The 17,743-nt window shown below is 52.2% G+C and overlaps 5 protein-coding genes across 5 annotated transcripts; 4 read left to right on the top strand and 1 right to left on the bottom strand.

The window, feature by feature from the left end:
• Window positions 1-1,732: 1,732 nt before the first annotated feature.
• Window positions 1,733-2,893, top strand: PV07_01227 (uncharacterized protein; the record flags this gene model as incomplete). Its single annotated transcript, XM_016387737.1, has 4 exons — window positions 1,733-1,911; window positions 1,958-2,088; window positions 2,195-2,264; window positions 2,311-2,893. 4 exons carry the CDS (start codon window positions 1,733-1,735, stop codon window positions 2,891-2,893), a joined length of 963 nt encoding a protein of 320 aa, XP_016254665.1.
• Window positions 2,894-10,345: 7,452 nt separating this feature from the next.
• PV07_01226 (uncharacterized protein) lies at window positions 10,346-11,767 on the top strand (the record flags this gene model as incomplete). Its single annotated transcript, XM_016387736.1, has 1 exon — window positions 10,346-11,767. One exon carries the CDS (start codon window positions 10,346-10,348, stop codon window positions 11,765-11,767), a length of 1,422 nt encoding a protein of 473 aa, XP_016254664.1.
• A 1,047-nt stretch (window positions 11,768-12,814) lies between these two features.
• On the top strand, window positions 12,815-14,792 carry PV07_01225 (uncharacterized protein; the record flags this gene model as incomplete). Its single annotated transcript, XM_016387735.1, has 3 exons — window positions 12,815-13,122; window positions 13,178-13,382; window positions 13,460-14,792. The coding sequence occupies 3 exons, from the start codon at window positions 12,815-12,817 to the stop codon at window positions 14,534-14,536; spliced, it is 1,590 nt and encodes a 529-aa protein (XP_016254663.1). The 3' UTR covers window positions 14,537-14,792.
• Window positions 14,793-14,944: 152 nt separating this feature from the next.
• Window positions 14,945-16,492, top strand: PV07_01224 (uncharacterized protein). The gene is made up of 3 exons (XM_016387734.1): window positions 14,945-15,108; window positions 15,174-15,431; window positions 15,517-16,492. The coding sequence occupies exons 1-3, from the start codon at window positions 15,050-15,052 to the stop codon at window positions 16,163-16,165; spliced, it is 966 nt and encodes a 321-aa protein (XP_016254662.1). The 5' UTR covers window positions 14,945-15,049; the 3' UTR covers window positions 16,166-16,492.
• Window positions 16,171-17,619, bottom strand: PV07_01223 (uncharacterized protein). The gene is made up of 2 exons (XM_016387733.1): window positions 17,386-17,619; window positions 16,171-17,302 (listed from the first exon to the last, which is right to left on the bottom strand). Exons 1-2 carry the CDS (start codon window positions 17,421-17,423, stop codon window positions 16,276-16,278), a joined length of 1,065 nt encoding a protein of 354 aa, XP_016254661.1. The 5' UTR covers window positions 17,424-17,619; the 3' UTR covers window positions 16,171-16,275.
• Between the last annotated feature and the right edge of the window lie 124 nt (window positions 17,620-17,743).

The following is a 17,743-nucleotide window of genomic DNA, read 5'->3' as shown; positions in this document are numbered from 1 at the left end:
CTGGTCTCAAGCATATATCCCTGGTCTCAAGCATATATCCCTGGTCTCAAGCATATATCCCTGGTCTCAAGCATATATCCCTGGTCTCAAGCATAATATAAAAACTACGAAACTTGGCGCCAGGATGACCAAGAATGAGAAAGATCATTGGCAGGATACAAGTTATCATTGAATCACACAGCCAAGCGTTGCCTAGACGCTGGAGCCGTCAATGAGAAAATCCTGACCAGTGGTGAAGCTTGCCAGGTCGGACATCAAATACAGCATCATCCCACAAAGCTCTTCGGGTCTGCCGAGCCGATTCAACGCACATGAACTTGCATAGACCTTTCGCCGGTTCGGGTCTTGGTCCAAAACCTGTTGAAGTAATTCTGTTTCCATGGATCTGAGGCACCGCAAGGATTAGCATCCACCTGGACTGTTAATCGATCGTAACAGATTGTCAGTAGCTCACCCTGGACTAACCGAATTGACTCGGACTCCAAACGTTGCCAATTCTCGAGCCACGGAGCCAACCAAACCGCGGACAGCGAATTTGGAGGCTGTGTAGGCGGACAGAGTGCCAGCCGCTGGGTGCTTGTAGGATGCCGACGACGCGATAACCACAATGCTTCCGCTTGTCCCTCGCTCCTTCATCACTTGGGCGACATGCTGCATGGTACAGAAAACACCCTTGACCTGGGAACAAAAGGTAAGAAATGCCTTAGTATCTTGTTCGCCTCTGGTTCGTGAAGTCCGAGACTTTTCAGACACAGTAACTTGAAATACTCACATTAAGATCCAGCGTGATTTGAATATCTCGTGGTGTATGTTCGAGGAATGGCTTATCAATCGCAGTCCCAGCTGCTGCTATACTGCGTCCAAGAGATCATGCACAAACCCGTCAGTATGGATTCAACACTGCTATTCATTCACAGATAATGACGCTCTCGAGTATGCTGCATACCAACCATGGATGGTCCCAAAATCGTCAGCTATCTTATGGATGAGGGCTGAGAACCCTTCATAATCTGTCACATCTCCACGGTAATAGCGATACTTGCCGCCGTAATCCAAGCTGCAGAACGACGAGCTGGGCTGCTCGGCGATGTCGATCACCGCAACATTCGCCCCTGCTTGTGCAAGGCCACTACAAAATGCAAGGCCAAGCCCACGAGCGCCGCCTGTAATGACAATGCTTTTCCCCTTGAGAGATAGCTTCTCAAGGAATTTGTCATTGTATATCGGAATTTGAGACATAGCCGCTGGTTGGAAGGAGATCTGAGGGTCTGCAACTGAGATATTTCGATGCCTCGCAGGATCAACGTTCAGCGAGTCTAGGTGGGCGGTTATCTCTTTCAGCTTAAGTAAGGAATGCCAAGTATGTCGTCTTGGGTACATGTATTTAGCCTACATGTTCAGCCTACCTTCTGAGCTAAGGTGTCTAGGAGTTTCTGAGAAAGTATTTGAAGCCGAATCGCCGTGGATCGACGCACGAAGCTCTATCGTGACAGAACTTTAAACCGCAAATTTAGCTATGGCTGTTTTATGGGATTAACTGCGCCGATCGGACTTACTACGTCATGATATTCATGCTTTGGCAATCGGAATTAACCACGATAAGATGACAATACCGTTGCTGAGCCGCTAAATTACAAAAAAAGTGCCGAACGGCGCTCGCAATGAAACTCATCATACCTTTCACGACGAGCGTTATAGAAATTATTCCGCTTCCCTTTCAACACCAAAAGTCATGTCTCTTGCCCAGATCCCTCTCCGCACGTTGGGAAGAGATGGCCCTAAAGTGCCGGCTCTAGGCTTTGGACTTATGGGTCTATCTGGCACCTACGGAAAAACGGGGAATGATGAAGAGAGATTCCAGATCCTTGATCGAGCACTCGAACTTGGAGAAACCTTTTGGGATACTTCTGAGTTAGTCAGATGGGGCAGATCCTCGGATTCTACTGACATTGTACAGCTTTTATGGTGATAGCGAGGTCCTTCTGGGGAAATGGTTTCGACGAACTGGAAAAAGAAATGAGATCTTCCTAGCCTCGAAATTTGGCATTAGCCCGACGGACTTTGCGGTAGACAGCTCTGCAAAGCACTGTAGGGAATCATGTGAGAAGAGTTTGCGGAGACTTGGAGTCGAAAGCATTGACCTCTGTAAATCTCTTGCCTCGAATCCTGTCTCCAGTGCTGACTCGCAGACTAGATTATGCTCATCGTGTCAATCCGGATATTCCTGTTGAGGTTACTGTGCGCGCCTTGGCGGCTCTTCAAGCGTACGTGGATTTGAGATTTTGATGGGCACATTCTAAGTATTATCAGCGAAGGAAAGATCAAACATATTGGGCTCTCAGAGATTAGCTCGAGTACACTTCGACGTGCTCACAAGATTGCCCCGATCTCTGCTGTCCAAGCTGAGTATTCTCTTTTCGCACGAGATGTGGAAGATTCATCTGGCACGGACCTTCTGAAGACTTGTCGCGAGCTGGGTGTTGCCCTTGTCGCCTACTCACCACTCGGGCGAGGCATTCTCGGCGGAGCTATTACCACCAAGACCAATCTTCCTGCAAATGATATGCGGGCTGCGTATATCCCTTGGTACAACAAAGAGAACCTGGACGAAAATTCCAAGATCGTCGATCAAATCAAGGCTGTTGCAGAAAAGAAAGGCTTTTCAGGATCTCAACTCGCGATTGCGTGGCTCTTGAAACAGGGACCAGAGGTTATTCCTATTCCAGGCACTAAGAAGATAGAGTATCTTGAAGAGAATTGGGACTCTCTGAAAGTCATGCTCACCGACGCCGAGGAAAAAGAGATTCGAAGACTCGCCGAAAGTGTCAAGGGCGAGCGCTCGATCGATATAGGTCCGGCCCACGCCTTTGCCAATACGGTGGAGGAATCCTAATTTATACAGACTTCTTGAATCCAACCACCTGCCGGTGTATCTGTACGCAGACTACATGCCTTCCGTCTACACACCTCATATCCTTATCTTTACAATCAGAGCTGGCTGCATCTTCCAACTTGCAGCATCTAGAGCCCAGGACACTCCATGATCCGTAGAGACGACATTCGGAGTTCCCAAAACATAGAGTGAATGGCCTCTTCCAGTTCAGGTTAAGACTGACTCGAAAGTCAGCGTTCTGAGGCTGTAAGGAAGAATTCTTTCCCGACCTACGGCCTCATTACGGCCTGCCCTCCCAGGTTTTCTTTGACGACGCTAGAACCGTCGTGTTTTTCAGAATTACCCAGCCTCCTCTGTGGTGTGCAATTTGGAGCAGGACAGTAGTCGGTTGCAGGCAATACCGTTGTAGCGTTGCATTTTTGCACAAGGCGTACTCCACCTGGACTCTCCCTTTTCCCGCCTCCTTGTCGGTGCTTTCTTAAAACGGTTAGATCTCTTCAATGCATATGGGTGGTATGACCTTACAGGAACTTCCTAAATGGAAATGCTCTACCATAGTGTGCACCATACATTCCATGCGACCACGAGATCCTACACCGAGCTCCGAAGGTCCAGCATGCCGAAAGTAAGCAGTACTCTCGGAATCTCAGTCTCGAAAACCCTGACCAAGGCACAAACATCCCTTACCACGTGATCGATCGTTGAGTGTCACTCAACCGAAGAACAGACGCGGTTCACAAGACCCCGCATATTATTGCATGCTTCATCAGCTACATGGACTACTAGTATTCAAACGCATTGCGACCTTTTCATTGTTCATACTGCGGGAGCTCGAAGGTACCAGAATGGAAGGCGAAGTCTTCACGGAGAACTTGGTCGGTGCCAAAACTCCTCCCGAACCCAAAATCGTTGCACATCGGAGCACCAAAGCTCCTACTACCGCTCAAAGTCCTGTCCACAACATACCTCCTCGGAAGCCATGGGAGCAGGTACAATTCGATTCTTCCTTGAAACCGAAATCGTACGAGATCAAAGGTACCACCACCCTCCTTGACCAAGGTCCTTACAGCAGCCTAAACAAGTGGCAGGCACTCCGAAAGATTCTGTGATTCTGATTCTAGACGTTAACATCCTCGATTCCACGGGAGCTTTACCATATAAAGGCGATGTGCTGATCGAAGGCGAACGTCTGAAATATGTCGGTCAAGTCCCAGCGATCGAAGACCTAATCAAAAACCCAAAGGTCAAAATCCTGAAGGGTCGCGGTCGTACGCTCATGAGTGGACTGGGCGATTCTCACGTCCATCTCTCCTGGAACTCAGGCGATATCCCAGCTTTGGGTGGCTTAGGCGTGGAGGAGCACACACTCTTGACGGCAAGATCGGCTAAGATTGCTATCGATAGCGGATACACCATGTTAGTGTTTCAGGATCAGAAGTCGAGACCTACGGTATATTGATAATAGCTAGGGCTTTCGGAGCTGCTTCCGCCCAAGACAGACTCGACGTCGTCATACGAGACGCTATCAACGCTGGAAAGCTGCCAGGCCCCAGGTACTTGGCTAACTGTAGAGAGATTGTTCGCAGTCAAGACGCAGTTGGACAAGGAGGTCTCGCTCGAATAGCCGATGGACCTGATGAGATGCGTGAGGCTGTGAATAGGCATATCGATATCGGCGCAGACCAAATCAAACTAACTATGTCCGGGGAGGAGATCTGCCAGCCATTATCCTCGGAAATGTGTTACTACACCGATGAGGAGACTGCAGCATGTGTCGAAGTTGCTCACGGTCGAGGGAGACGACTCTGTGCCCATGCTAGGTATGTCTGATTTTGGTTTATCGAGTTTGGAGAATATTCTAAACGTTTTGCGCAGAGCCCGAGATAGCGTCAAGATGTGTGTCAAGCATGGCGTGGACATTATCTTTCATGCTAGTTGGACCGATGGAGAGGGTATGGAAATGCTAGAGAAGAACAAGCATAAGCATATGGTTAGTCCGGCACTCAACTGGCTCTACGCAACCCTCTACGAGTCCGAGTCCTACGGCTACAAGATGTCCGCCGAAGAAAGAGATGGCTATGAGCGAGAACTCGCTATAGCGAAGAAAACGCTATCTGAAATGCACCGCCGTGGGATCACTGTTCTTCCGTACGTATGGACCTAATCTAAATAGTCCAAACTGACTATCATACTAGAGGAGGAGACTACGGATTCGCATGGACGCCTCATGGAACCTACGCTCGGGACCTAGAACATTTTGTCAATTGGTTAGGCTTTACGCCCATGGAATCGATTTTGTCCGCGACGGCCGGCGTCGCGAAACTCTTCATGCGAGAAGACGAGCTAGGTCAGGTCCAGCCTGGCTTTTTTGCGGACTGTCTCTTGGTCGATGGCAATCCTCTCGACGACATATCTATCTTACAGGATCACGAGCGACTCAACATGATCGTGATCAACGGTCGGATCCACAAATCCTCTCAAGAGGATTTCATGACAACGTCCGAGCGACAGCAGCGGGCAGCGACTGTGGCAATGCAACAGCCTCAGATCAACCACGACTCGAATGGCGTCAATGGTGTGGTCGCTAGGTTGACCAACTACGTGGCCTACCAGGGCTCCGACCAGCAGACACGTATTGGGCACCTAGATCTCGATAGCCAGGAGATCACTCCCTTGACCATGGCTTCGGGAGCATTGATCGAGTCTTTGTACGAGCTTATTGAGCTCAAGCAAGATCCTGTTGTCGCAGGGTCTCCTTTCCCACTGAGCTCAGTGACACTGTTGCCCCCCATCAGTGGCAGAGATATTTTATGTGTTGGGTGAGTAGAAAATGTAAGCCTTTTACTTCTACATAGTTCGATCCTAACACAGTCACTCGATCAGGAAAAACTACGTTGCTCATTCAGAGGAGTTCCATAAGTCGGGTTTTGACTCTAGTGACAAGGTGGCCCTTCGTAAGTCAAGGCAACATTTTTAAATACTTAATCTGCTCGACTTTGCTAATCAGCTGATTGTGTCAGCTTCGCACCCAGTTATATTTACCAAAAGAAGTACGAGTATCATAGCATCCGGCGAGAACATTGTCTGGCATCCCAAATTCACACGAACACTCGACTACGAAGGGGAGATTGGTGTTATACTAGGCAAGTCTGGTTTCAACATCTCGGAGAAAGACGCGATGAGCTATGTCTGGGGCTACACCATCATCAATGGTATGTAACTACGTGACTGGGCTGAAGTGTTCCATTCATCAGACTTGCGATATCTTGACTGACAATATGGTGGATCAGATGTGACGGCTCGAGAGGTTCAAAGAGACCACAAACAATTCTTCTTGGGCAAGTCGGGAGACACTTACTGTCCGATTGTAGGATGACATCTCCTACTGAGTTTAAAAATCATGTGCTTACTCCGTTGCACAGGGTCCCATTGCTGTCCCCAAGGAAAGCCTTCCTCACCAGCTTCAAGTCCAGACCTTTGTTAATGGTGTTAAGCGGCAGGAGGCCACCACCGGCGACTTGATTTTTTCAGTGGCTCTATTGATCGCGACGATCTCTGCTGGTGCCACGATTCGGGCGGGCGATGTCATCGCCACTGGCACCCCAGCAGGTGTCGGGTTCGGACAGTCGCCTCCGACATACCTCAAGCCCGGCGACGTGGTGGACGTCACCGTCACAGGCCTCGGCACGTTGCGCAATCAGATAGTGGAGGCGACCCGGGAGTCCGACTCAAGCTTCCAGCCAAAGTCCCCACGCCCGTCGAGTATAGTCCGTACACCAGGCCACTCCGGCCTGACACAAATCGGCAGCAAACAAGTCCACGTTGAGGTGTCAGGCCACGGCGCCAAAAATGCCGTATTTGTGCACGGCCTGGGCGGGTCTACCGAATTTTATGGGCCCTTACTATCGAGCGCCAGCACAGGGCTCGAAGAAGACTACACTTGCTACCGGTACGATCTAGAGGGACATGGATTGACGCCGACAGCCAAGCAATCGATCACGTCGATCGAGAGCTACACTGAGGATCTGCTCGAGCTGTTCTCGCATTACGGAATCAAGTCAGCCACTCTGTTTGCGCACTCAATGGGTTCACTGCCAGCGCTATTGTTCGCGACGCGCCATGCTCAGTATGTTGAGAAGATCATTCTGCTTGGTCCGGCACGCTACCCTGTGCCGGCGGCTGCAGCTGAGAGCCAAGCTAAGCGTGCTGCTGCTGTACGCGCAGGAGGTATGAAGGCCGTCGCGGCTACAGTCGCTGCCAATGGCACGTCCGAGACGACAAAGGAGAAGAACCCCGGAGCGTTAGCGGCTGTGCGCGCGATCCTCCTCGGCCAGGATCCCGAGGGCTACGCAAAAGCCTGCTCTGCGCTCAGTTGCGCCGCCGCCCTCGAGATCGAGATGTCCAAATTGGCGGTGCCTGTGTTGATTATCGCAAGCAGCGACGACAAGGTCAGCCCCATGGCAACGTGCGAAAGTCTTGCATCAAAATTGTCTTCCTCGTCCAAGGTCGAGTTGAAAGTTGTGCACCATGTTGGCCATTGGAGCGCCATCGAAGATCCGGGCAGCGTGGGCAAACTTATCAGGGATTTTGTGGATAAGAAAAAGGAATGAGAGTCTTCGAGGAGAATCCAGATACAAGCGAGCATGTTGCCTTTCTCTTTTGTCTTTACCTTGCCGGACGGTAACGTGGGTGCATAGCGAGTCGCACACCTGACCACCACCGTACGACAATCTAACCTAATTACACCACCACCAAAGGATAAGTTGACTCAATCTACTCAGAACTATATACATTAGACTTGACCAATCAGGAGGCGGCACTTCGCCTGTACATTGTACAGGCGAACACACCCAATCAGAAGGTATGGTTTCCTGGCGTTGGTCTTGGCGCTGGTTCGCCAGAACTAAGCCTTCTCCTGGGTTCAACCCATCACACTAGCGCTAGGATTAGGTCGAGTGACGAAAGAATCGAAAGTTACTAGGTAGTAGGCTTAGCTAAAATAAATCAGGGGTTATAGCCGGGCAACTATAGCTAAGGCCTAAAGAGGACCCCTAAGCCCGAACTAGCTTCTGCGAATAGGCATTAGGTAGCGCTCCCTATAGCTCGCCTAGTACTTAGGCGCTCTCCCCCGTACTCTACCGCGACGCTCTTCCGTACTCGGCCGGGCCTCCTCGGTACTCCGTCACGTGCACGATTAAAGCGGCCTCGCTCCCTTTCCTGAACGGAAATGGTAAGGGATGAAGCACAGTTCGGGGCATATATAATGTATATATATATGTCACTATGATGTCTTTCATCCCCACGAGTCATCAACTGGGAGTCACTCTTGTTCACTCTTACGCAGTCCCTGCCGACCTATCAGTGACTGTATTACCCAACCTTGTGCACATCAGCAATCGAATCTACTGCTTTGCGACCCCCCAGGAGTCTCGGGTTGGTGATTTGAACGACGACTCTTTTGTAGGACGTCAGGCTCGGGACGCCGTTGTCTGATATTGCCAATATCAAGTGCATCACTTGGCCATTTTCTTGCGGTTTACCCGTAAATCGATCGACGGCACATTTCTCGGGACTAGGTAACCTTGCCCGAACTCGGACCCCAGTCTTTCCGAGATTCTCGAACTCGACCGTTGCAACTTCAAAATCAACGTTCCACTGAGAGGCCGTAACGTCTTTGTAATGGGACCAGTGGAAGTTCAAGTCATCCCCGTCAGGATCATATGACTCAGAAGCATCTAGGTCGATGATAGAACCTGCTTCCGCTTCCATGAAAACGGGTTCTGGGCCAGTTGTACTCTTGTTCACGATGACAACAGGGGCGTGATTGGCTCGAGAGAAGTCTGGATGTAGAGTCCACTGCATTCGGGCTGCAAAGTCATTTTGGTATGCCAGTCTCCACCGCCATATGGTCGCGTGGTTGCTGAGAAAAAGCTCTCCATTCTTACCAACCACACGGTCTGCCACGTCATTATAATGACTGGCGGCATGGGAAAGATCGGTGGACAGATATCTGCCTCCCCAGCTCCCCCAGTTCGGGTTTTCGGGAGATCCCAAGCCGTTTTGAATGAGGTACAGGAAGGTCGGGGTGTCGCCCTCTGGAATGAACATGAAATCTGGATAGGCCTTTCCAAGCGGGCCGATTTGGATGTTTCGTTTGATCCACTCGTGCGAGACAAGATCCGAATCCGGCCCGCCTTTGTCGAATCCGTAGTATTTCTCACCAGAGATACCTGTCCACAAAGCCATACCGTACTGATTCCAGCCATGGACGGAATTGATATAGAAGACATCTGGGAATGTTACCCGAATCCACAACCCGGTGTCGTCTTGGTCTGAGATGGCATACACCCGGAGCCGTGCCCGTAACTTGGCGTTCTCCGAGTCTGTCCTGTGCAGCTGCATGTGATGCAGAGCCTGAGCAACAACGTTGGTGCCTCCCCAGCAGAGAACCCAAAGAGGTTCTTCCGACTCGTCGAGTCGATCAATCAAAGACCGCGAGCCATCGCTTAGTGGAACATCGGGCTGAAGTGCTTCTTTCCCGTAGAGCGAAGGCCCCGTCTTGATCAGACTCAATAGATACTCTGCCGACGGATATGGGTTGTCGGGATGAGTATGCTGGTTCAGGTTGTCCACGACCTGGGCGTAGGCATTCACAATCTTTTCCATGTCCTCTGGGTGCACCACCCTCTTCATCCAGGTCGAGGTGCAAGCGACGAGACCCCTAGTGTCGAATTCATTCGAGTATAGCAGATATCTTACTAAGGACTCTGCATCGTCAGGCTCATTGGAGATATCGGAAACGATGAAGACGCGCGGCTTCTTTCGCAGCACTCTTAGTCGCTGAGCCATTGCCATTCTTTTGATCAAGCGCAGAAATCGGTGTGTAGCTCCTGGTTTCAAAACAACTCTGCTCGAGGGAGTGCTGGATGTTGAACCGCAGCTTGAAACTTCTTCGTGACGTTCGAAGTAGAAATATCGACATGCTTGAGTCGCAACCTGAAGGAGGGTAGTTAGCTGATCACAGCGGTTAAAACTTCCAATTTGACTCACAGGATTCGCGTTCCACTGGAGCAGAGGTAGGTTGAAGGCTTGCATTTGAGAGGTTAGGTGACGATTTTACAGGCGAGACTTTGATGCTTAGGCGTGTCTACCTGCCTACCTAGGTAGGTAGTTCGTGCGTAAACGAGGCGACAAGAAACGGGGATGGTTGGCATGCCTAAGCCGGGCACCTTAGGCTCTGGACCCCTGGAGAGAGCACCGAGGCGACCAGGGCTAGTGGCCTACGCTCCATAGCCGATCGGGGCCTCGCGAAACTTGCCCCAAAGGATGGAATTGGCTGGCAGCGCAGGAAGCAGACAATCGCCTGCGCACACGAATGGCACGACTCTGCGCAGTGGAGATGCTGTGCATGCATGGCCATCAGAGCTGCCACATCGAGTCTTACCACTGACCATGGACTCGGAATCCGCCGCCTTGCATTTCATCTCCCCCGGGGCCCTGTCGAATGAGAGCGTCTTTGACGAATATGCTGCAGACCCGCGATTCCAACGGCTGCAGACAGAGCTGCGATCGTGGCTGTTCGTGGGGGCGCGGAGCGGTGGCACGACCAGAGCGCACAGTCTGACTGCGGAGGAAGAAGACGCACTGACGGACCGGACGAAGCCAGGCCACCACTACTTCGGCGAACAGGTCTTCAACTCTGCTCAGGAAATCCCAGTGGAGAGAAAACTGAAGTACCTCAAGGTTTGGATCACCGACTGCGCGCCATGGCTGGATATGTTCGATCAAGAGCGGCATTTTGGTCTACAGGTGCCCATTCTCGCCCAAGGCTCCTCCGCCGTCTTCCACGCTCTCCTCGCGGTTGGAGCAAGGACCGCAGAACGACAAGGTAACATAGCGGGCTTCCGCGACAGCCTCGGACTCTACTCTCAGGCGATCGCTTCGTTGACATCCTCCTTGAACACCAAAGAACCGAACGTGGTTGTGGCTGCCTGTCTTCTTTGCGTTTTGGAGATGATGAGCGTCAGTCCCCGTGACTGGAGGAAACACGTTGAAGGCTGTGCGGCTTTGTTTGTCGCCTCGGGCATCAATGGTTTCTCCGGGGGTCTTCTCCAAGCCGTTTTCTGGTGCTATGCTCGGATGGATCTCTGTGGTGCGATCATTGCAGACGGAGCCGAAAGCACCGTTATGCCCATTGATAAATGGGCCTTACTGTCAACAATTCCTGCTTCGCGTCCAGACATGCTACATGAGATCAAAGCTATCTTCCGGGAACAAGGTCTACGAGTGCCTGACATGTATGCGAACTACGCTGTGTACCTGTGCGCGAGGACCTGTGACCTGCTGTCCCGCCACATCCGCTGCGTCGAGCTTGGTGAGGAAAACGGATGCACCGGAGAATCGTTTGAAGGCGAATGGAACGATGTCTGGACAGACTTACAGGAGTGGTTGTCAGAAAGACCACAGGCAATGCTGCCCGTGGACATTGAGGCGGCCAGCGCAGAAAAAGCACCATTCCCACATATCTTCTTTGCGCACTGGGCTGCCATATCCAGTAACCAACTCTACCACACCGCATGCATTCTCTTACTCGACATCAAGCCAACCACCGAGACCGAGATCTATCGAGGTACCTACTACTCGCGTTTATGGCATGCCCGAAGGATCGTTGGCATATCGTTGACCAATCCTCATGCGGGGTGTATCAACAACGCGATTCAGCCATTATACGTCGCAGGGAAGCTTTTCACGCACCCCGACGAACAGAATATCATCGTCAACTTGATCGACTCAATCGAAGCTCGAACCGGTTGGGGTTCCCGGTGGAGGATCAAAGACCTCAAGGCTGCATGGGGTTATCCACGCGGAGCGTGATCCGGAGATCAGGACGGTCTTTGTGAACCTGTCCAGTGAACGGAAATAGACTTCGTCTAAGATCCCTTTCCAGGTACTGAAGGGCTGCTGTTTGTCACAGTCGTACCACGAAAGGGTGATATGAAATGTGTTATACCTACCTGATGACAATGTCAAACCACCCTGTCTCAAGAGGAAAGTGCTCGACAGGTTTGGAACGGGCTTCGGCCTTCCGGCTGCTAGGTCACTTGTACAGCAACAATCTCGATGAGGCATGTGGAAGCATGCACCTCAAGGGTTGCAATTGCATCTGGCACTCTGGGAAAGCCCATCTGGCATCCGCACACGTGTCTCACTTTGGCAACCCAGGCAGGGCAGGTGGAAGCATTCCAAAGTATCGGCAATGCGTGTGTGAGGTGTTGGTGGGATCCAGCCTATCTCCTTACTTCGGAAGCTGAAAGAGCACGCACCCTTCAGACGTTCTCACACTGGCCCTTCGGTCCGATGTCGCGTGCTGCCAGCGGACAGTGCCAACCGGAAAATGCACGCGAAGGCTGGGGTACCGGGGTAGAGTACGAGGAGCTTCCCCCGCGCGGGTTCTCCGTTCGTCTCAAATTCCCCCAAGTTACTCAATACCCCGGTCTCTGTCCCCGCCAACCACCATATCCCTGCTCTGGTCTCATTTTCGGAACGTGGAGGCTACCTCTTCCACCTTTGACAACGTCCCTAGCACTGGCGTGCTTCCGTTTACTCAAAAAGGAAGGCTTAAGCACTCCATTTTACCCGACGTGGTGCCCAGGAGGAATATGCCTCCAACCAACTTTTGCGGACTCTTCCCGAAGGCTCTCATGAACTCTCCACAGCATTTGCGAATCCTGACAGACCTGGACCCCTACGCCATTTTCAAACACCTCCTGTTCTAGCGGACGGGTATAAAATGCATCTTATCAGTGTGTAAGTATCCGTGCTACACAAAGCCAACTGTGAGTCGCCTTCTTCATTCCTTCGGCGGCCAACACTCAGACGTCTCATCCATTGCAGCGGCAGCATAATTCAACGCGTCCCAACATGGATGCCGAAAAGGTCGACCGTATCACTGTGCACGCCGAGGGTGCACTGGACGAGCAACTTGGCCATCTCGCCAACCAAGAAGACCATGAGACCAGCAAGTTGCAAGCCATCAAGCGGAATCCTTGGGCTTGTGCCTGGTGTGTCTTTGCTGTGTGGACGGTCCTCCTGGTCAGCTTTGAGAACCAAGCCTCCGGAAACGTCCTGGGAATCCCTCAGTTTCGCAAGGACTTTGGCTACTTCTACAAGGGCGACTACGTCCTGTCCACCAAATGGCAGTCTGCCTTTGGGGGTGCGCCTGTTGCATCGTACGTCTGTGTTCACGATTCATTGGGCAGAAAAGATCTAACAGCATGGATGTAGCCAGGTCATTGGAGCCTTGTTCTGCGGCCAGATTGCCGATTATATCGGCAGGAAAAATACCTTGATAGGTGCTCTGGCTGTTTCATTTGCGGCCATCACGATGGAGATGGTCGCCGTCACGAACGAAGTCTTCTTTGGTGCCAAATTCCTGAACGGATTTGCTGTCGGAACGATCCAGGCAGTATCAGGAACCTATATCGGTGAAGTGAGTTCGAAAAATCCGCTCCGATTCTTTTATTCCTTTCTACAATGTTCCGTTTCTGAACAAGAACTCGTCGATAGATCGTTCCTCTCGCTTTACGTGGGCTCACTACTTGTCTCATCGCCCTCGCTTATACCGTGGGCCCGTTCACTGTCGCCCTCATCGTCAATTCCACAGGCGACTTCACGAATCGCTGGGCTTATCGATCAGTATTTTGCTCTCAGTATGGGTTCGCAGGGATTGCGGCGCTTTTTGTCTGGTTCATGCCAGAATCTCCTTGGTGGCTTGTCACCAGAGGTCGAGATGAGAAAGCCATAAAGAGTCTTCACCGCCTGGGATATCCGGCCCAGAATGGTGAAGATGCCAAACGTCTCGCCAACATTAAGGTCACACTGGAAGAAATTCGCCGCGAGACCGAGGGAGTAACATACCTGGAATGCTTCCGAAAATCTAACTTTCGCCGCACCATTGTCGCCATCTCGCCTCTCATCGTCCAGCAGTTCACTGGCATTGTCTTCGCCGCATCGTACTCGACCTATTATGCCGAGCTTGCTGGGTTCAGCACGAAGATGGCTTTCAAGCTGCAAATCGCGCAGCAAGTTTTGTCAATGTTTGGGAACGTGATTTCGTGGTATCTCATCGACGTGGCCGGCCGCCGAGCCCTGACCGTGTGGGGTACCGTGGGCCTAACTGTCATTCTCTGGATCATGGGTGGCCTCGCCGTCGCGGGCTCTCCGGGGGACTTGAAGGGCACTGTGGCCATGATCCTTCTCTACTGCTGGTTCTACAACGTTACCATTGGCGCCACTGCATTTGTCTGCCTGACGGAAACGGCTACTGCGAGGCTTCGTGTCAAGACCATTGCGATCGGTCTGGGGTTGCAGAATTCCATCTCCGTCATGTGGAGCTTTGTCCTACCCTACCTCTTCAACCCGGACAAGGCGAACCTGGGCGGGAAACTTGGCTTCGTCTTCGGCGGTCTCTCGTTCATCTGCATTGGCTTCCTCTGGTGGTATCAGCCCGAGACTAAAGGCCGTTCATACGAGGAGCTTGACGAAATGTTCATGAAGAGGGTTCCTGCGCGAGAGTTTAGGAACTATGTCACTGAGGCCGAGAGCAAAGGTCAGGCCGCCAAGATGAGAGTCGAGGCTTCGTAGCTTTCGACGATCATGACGAGCTCAACAAGCATGATTATCGACAGCTTTACACCATCTTTGTGTGGAAACCCTTGACTAATGGTGGAGAAGTCTTGTACGTGGGGAGATTCGGCGGGGATGATGCAGTGTACCCGTGGGAAGTGATGATGGAATGATCACTTCACTCAGCCTGAAACGAGCACAGTACATATGTACATAGCCCGCTGGGCGGTCCTGTAACCATGACTTCCAGACGAGTTGGTTCAGCCTTCCTTTACCGACTTCGGTGGAAAAGTAATATTCCGTGCTCTGCGAGTCTCTTGACACTAGGGCGGCACCATCTTCCTCCCTAATGCGGGATAAGGCAAGGCTAGCCCTATTTGGAACATCAACATCACCTGCCACTGTGCCTGCTCTTGTCGACCATCTCTTTCAACACCTGCCGTCGTCTCACATCCATTAAAGACTCAAGATGACTTCACCTCGATAGCATAGTCCTGTTCTGCACAAGGCTGTCTATCCCAAACCTCCACCATGGAGCCGCACTGCGAAGAAATCGCCCGAGTCAGCTACACCAACTTCGGGCTCTCTCTGTTCGTCCCAGTCCTAGTTCTGTGGTTGCCTTCGCCTCCGACTCTAACTTTCTACTCTCCCGCAGATTCATCCTTGTCGGTATTCTGATATCTTACCTACCGCAACACATTCGCATTATCCGCCTGCGCTCCTCCTTCGGGCTGTCCCCATACTTCGTCCTGCTAGGCACCACCAGCGGCACCTGCGCCTTTGCGAATATCCTTGTCCTCCCAAGATCGCGAGCCGATATCGCCTGTTGTCGGGAGGTGGATGAATTTGCTTGCCTGGCTGGGCTACTGGGGATCGCACAGGTGGGCGTCCAGTGGTGCTGTTTTGGAGTGATGTGAGTATACCCCTCCCCATGCCACAACTTTAGCACGGAGTCCGTGTTAGTACTGGGATGAGACGCTGACACGAAGAATCTCTAGCCTCCTTTTATTCCTGATATTCTTTCCGCGCAACCAACTCCCCTCTGCACCGCTCGATGAGGACATCGCCGACGGCCTCGATTACAATCCTCCCGACTACTCCGCCACATCAGACATACCTCCGCCATCCCCCGTGAAAGAAACCGCGCCCCTCGCCCCATCCTACCGCACCGCTCTGGTCGTCGTCGCAATCTGTGTCTTGCATGCCGCAGTCACAGCAATCCTATCGTTCTATTTTATATACGCCGCCCCTCGCCATGCACAATCATGGGCCAATTTCCTGGGCATATTGTCGACCGTGCTCGCGAGCATCCAGTATTTTCCACAGATATACACCACTTACACCCTCAAGAGAGTGGGGAGCTTGAGCATACCGATGATGTGCATTCAAACACCCGGCAGCTTCGTCTGGGCTGGTAGTCTTGCAGCAAGATTGGGACCGGAAGGATGGTCAGCATGGGGTGTGTACTTGGTGACTGGGTGTTTGCAGGGCACATTGCTGGTGATGGGAAGCTATTTCGAGATCGTCCGGAGGAGGAAAGAGAAGGAGGATCTGAAGAGGCGGATGCATTACAACCCGAGTGTAGAGCCGGAAGAAACAAGAGGAGAGGAGGCATCGGAAGCGACACCATTACTTAGATCAGATTGAATCCTGGGAAATGACCAATTTATGCCTGGCCTGGAATTCTTGCATTTTGCACGTTGTCTGTGGCCCTTTGATCGAGAGCATTGAGGGGAGTTTCTTAACGCCCCTCGTCATTATAAACTTGTCCTGGGAACCTGTGGAGGCGATGGTTCTTCCGGAGCATGACGTTTACCGTCCGCCAGCGCTGTCATTTCTTCCAACTCTTTGTCCGTCATGCCATCGACAGTGTGCTGGCCGGTCTCTGAAGCATCTCTCGCGTCACCAATTTCAATCCCATATTTCGAGAAATCAAACTCCTCCAGCGAGGCCAGCATCTCTGCCCATCCGTCCATGATCTCTCCTGGGTAGCCAGGACTGCCCATGAGAGGGATGCCCTCGGTGTGGTCTAGGTCGTCCTCTTTATGCTCGCCGGTCTGCCCCGCGAGAACCTCCTCTTCTCTCCCGGTGTATACGTCAAGGAGCCCCGGATGTGGCACCCAGACAACTCGCATGCCTGCCCTCCGGCCGGCCTCCACCCCAGGCACACTGTCCTCAAACACCAGACACTCGTCCGGCGTGATAGGCCTTTCTCCCTCGCCTTCCACCATCAGCGTCTCATTGATAGTCTGCAGCGCTAACAGGTAGATATCCGGTAACGGCTTTCCTCTCCCCTTGGGTATCCGAGGATCGTCACCCAGGATGACGTGTCTTTGAGGGAAGAGCCTAAACAGGTCTTTCATCCCCTTGGTCTTGATCTCAAAGTTTTTAGAGTGCGAGCTCGTCGCCAACGCAATGTGGACCTTCTTCTTGTTCGCCGGGTCCGGGGAGACGGATGCCCCGCGGCCCTTTGCATGTGCTTGTTGCAACTTCTGCAGCAGGGTTTCCACGCCCGGCAGCGGTCTGCAATTCAGAAACGCCTCGGCTTGTAACTCTGTCTGCCGACTCATAAACTGCTCCCTCGAGATGGGCAGCTGGGCCCACTCATGGAAGATCTTCCCCGCGGAGTGAGAGGGTCGGCCTTGAAGTTGTGCTTTGATGTTCCAGGGAATATCGGGCCGGCCGTTTTCCCGCAGGATCGTGTTGGTGACAACGGTATATTGGTCTTCGGAGTCGATCAGAAGGCCGTCCATGTCGAAAATGCAGGCACGGACGGGCTGGAAGCTGGTAGGGGGGAATTGCTGGTCAGCCTTTCATGTAAGGGATCCAATGCAGATGAGCCATGAAGGGGGCAGCGTGGCACATACTCTCGAGGCTGCATTGAAGAATTATCCTCCGGCGCCATGTTGGAGGGGTTTAGAGAGCAGTAGGGCGTTTTGGAGGACGGGGGAGGTGGGGGGAATCGCAAGTCGTCTGAGATGCAAAGCGTCGCTGAGAGAGGGCGGACTGGAGGACGAGGAGAGGGGAGAGTTGCGTCGAGGATGATATGTAAAGATTTGTACCTGCAGTGTCAAGTGGTCGAGACCCCTGCATAACCCACGTTTGTCCCACGAATCTTGGATTTGCCCGTCTATCTCCATCAAGCTTGAGTTTTTGGTGGGGTTCAGTAGCCGAACACGAGCGCTCAACGTCATCTGTGGGTCGCGCGGGCAGCCTCGTTGCACC

The sequence above is a fragment of the Cladophialophora immunda genome (assembly GCF_000835495.1).
Source record: "Cladophialophora immunda strain CBS 83496 unplaced genomic scaffold supercont1.1, whole genome shotgun sequence".
In the NCBI taxonomy this organism is placed as follows: Eukaryota; Fungi; Ascomycota; class Eurotiomycetes; order Chaetothyriales; family Herpotrichiellaceae; genus Cladophialophora; species Cladophialophora immunda.
This window is presented reverse-complemented; position numbering and strand designations above follow the sequence as displayed.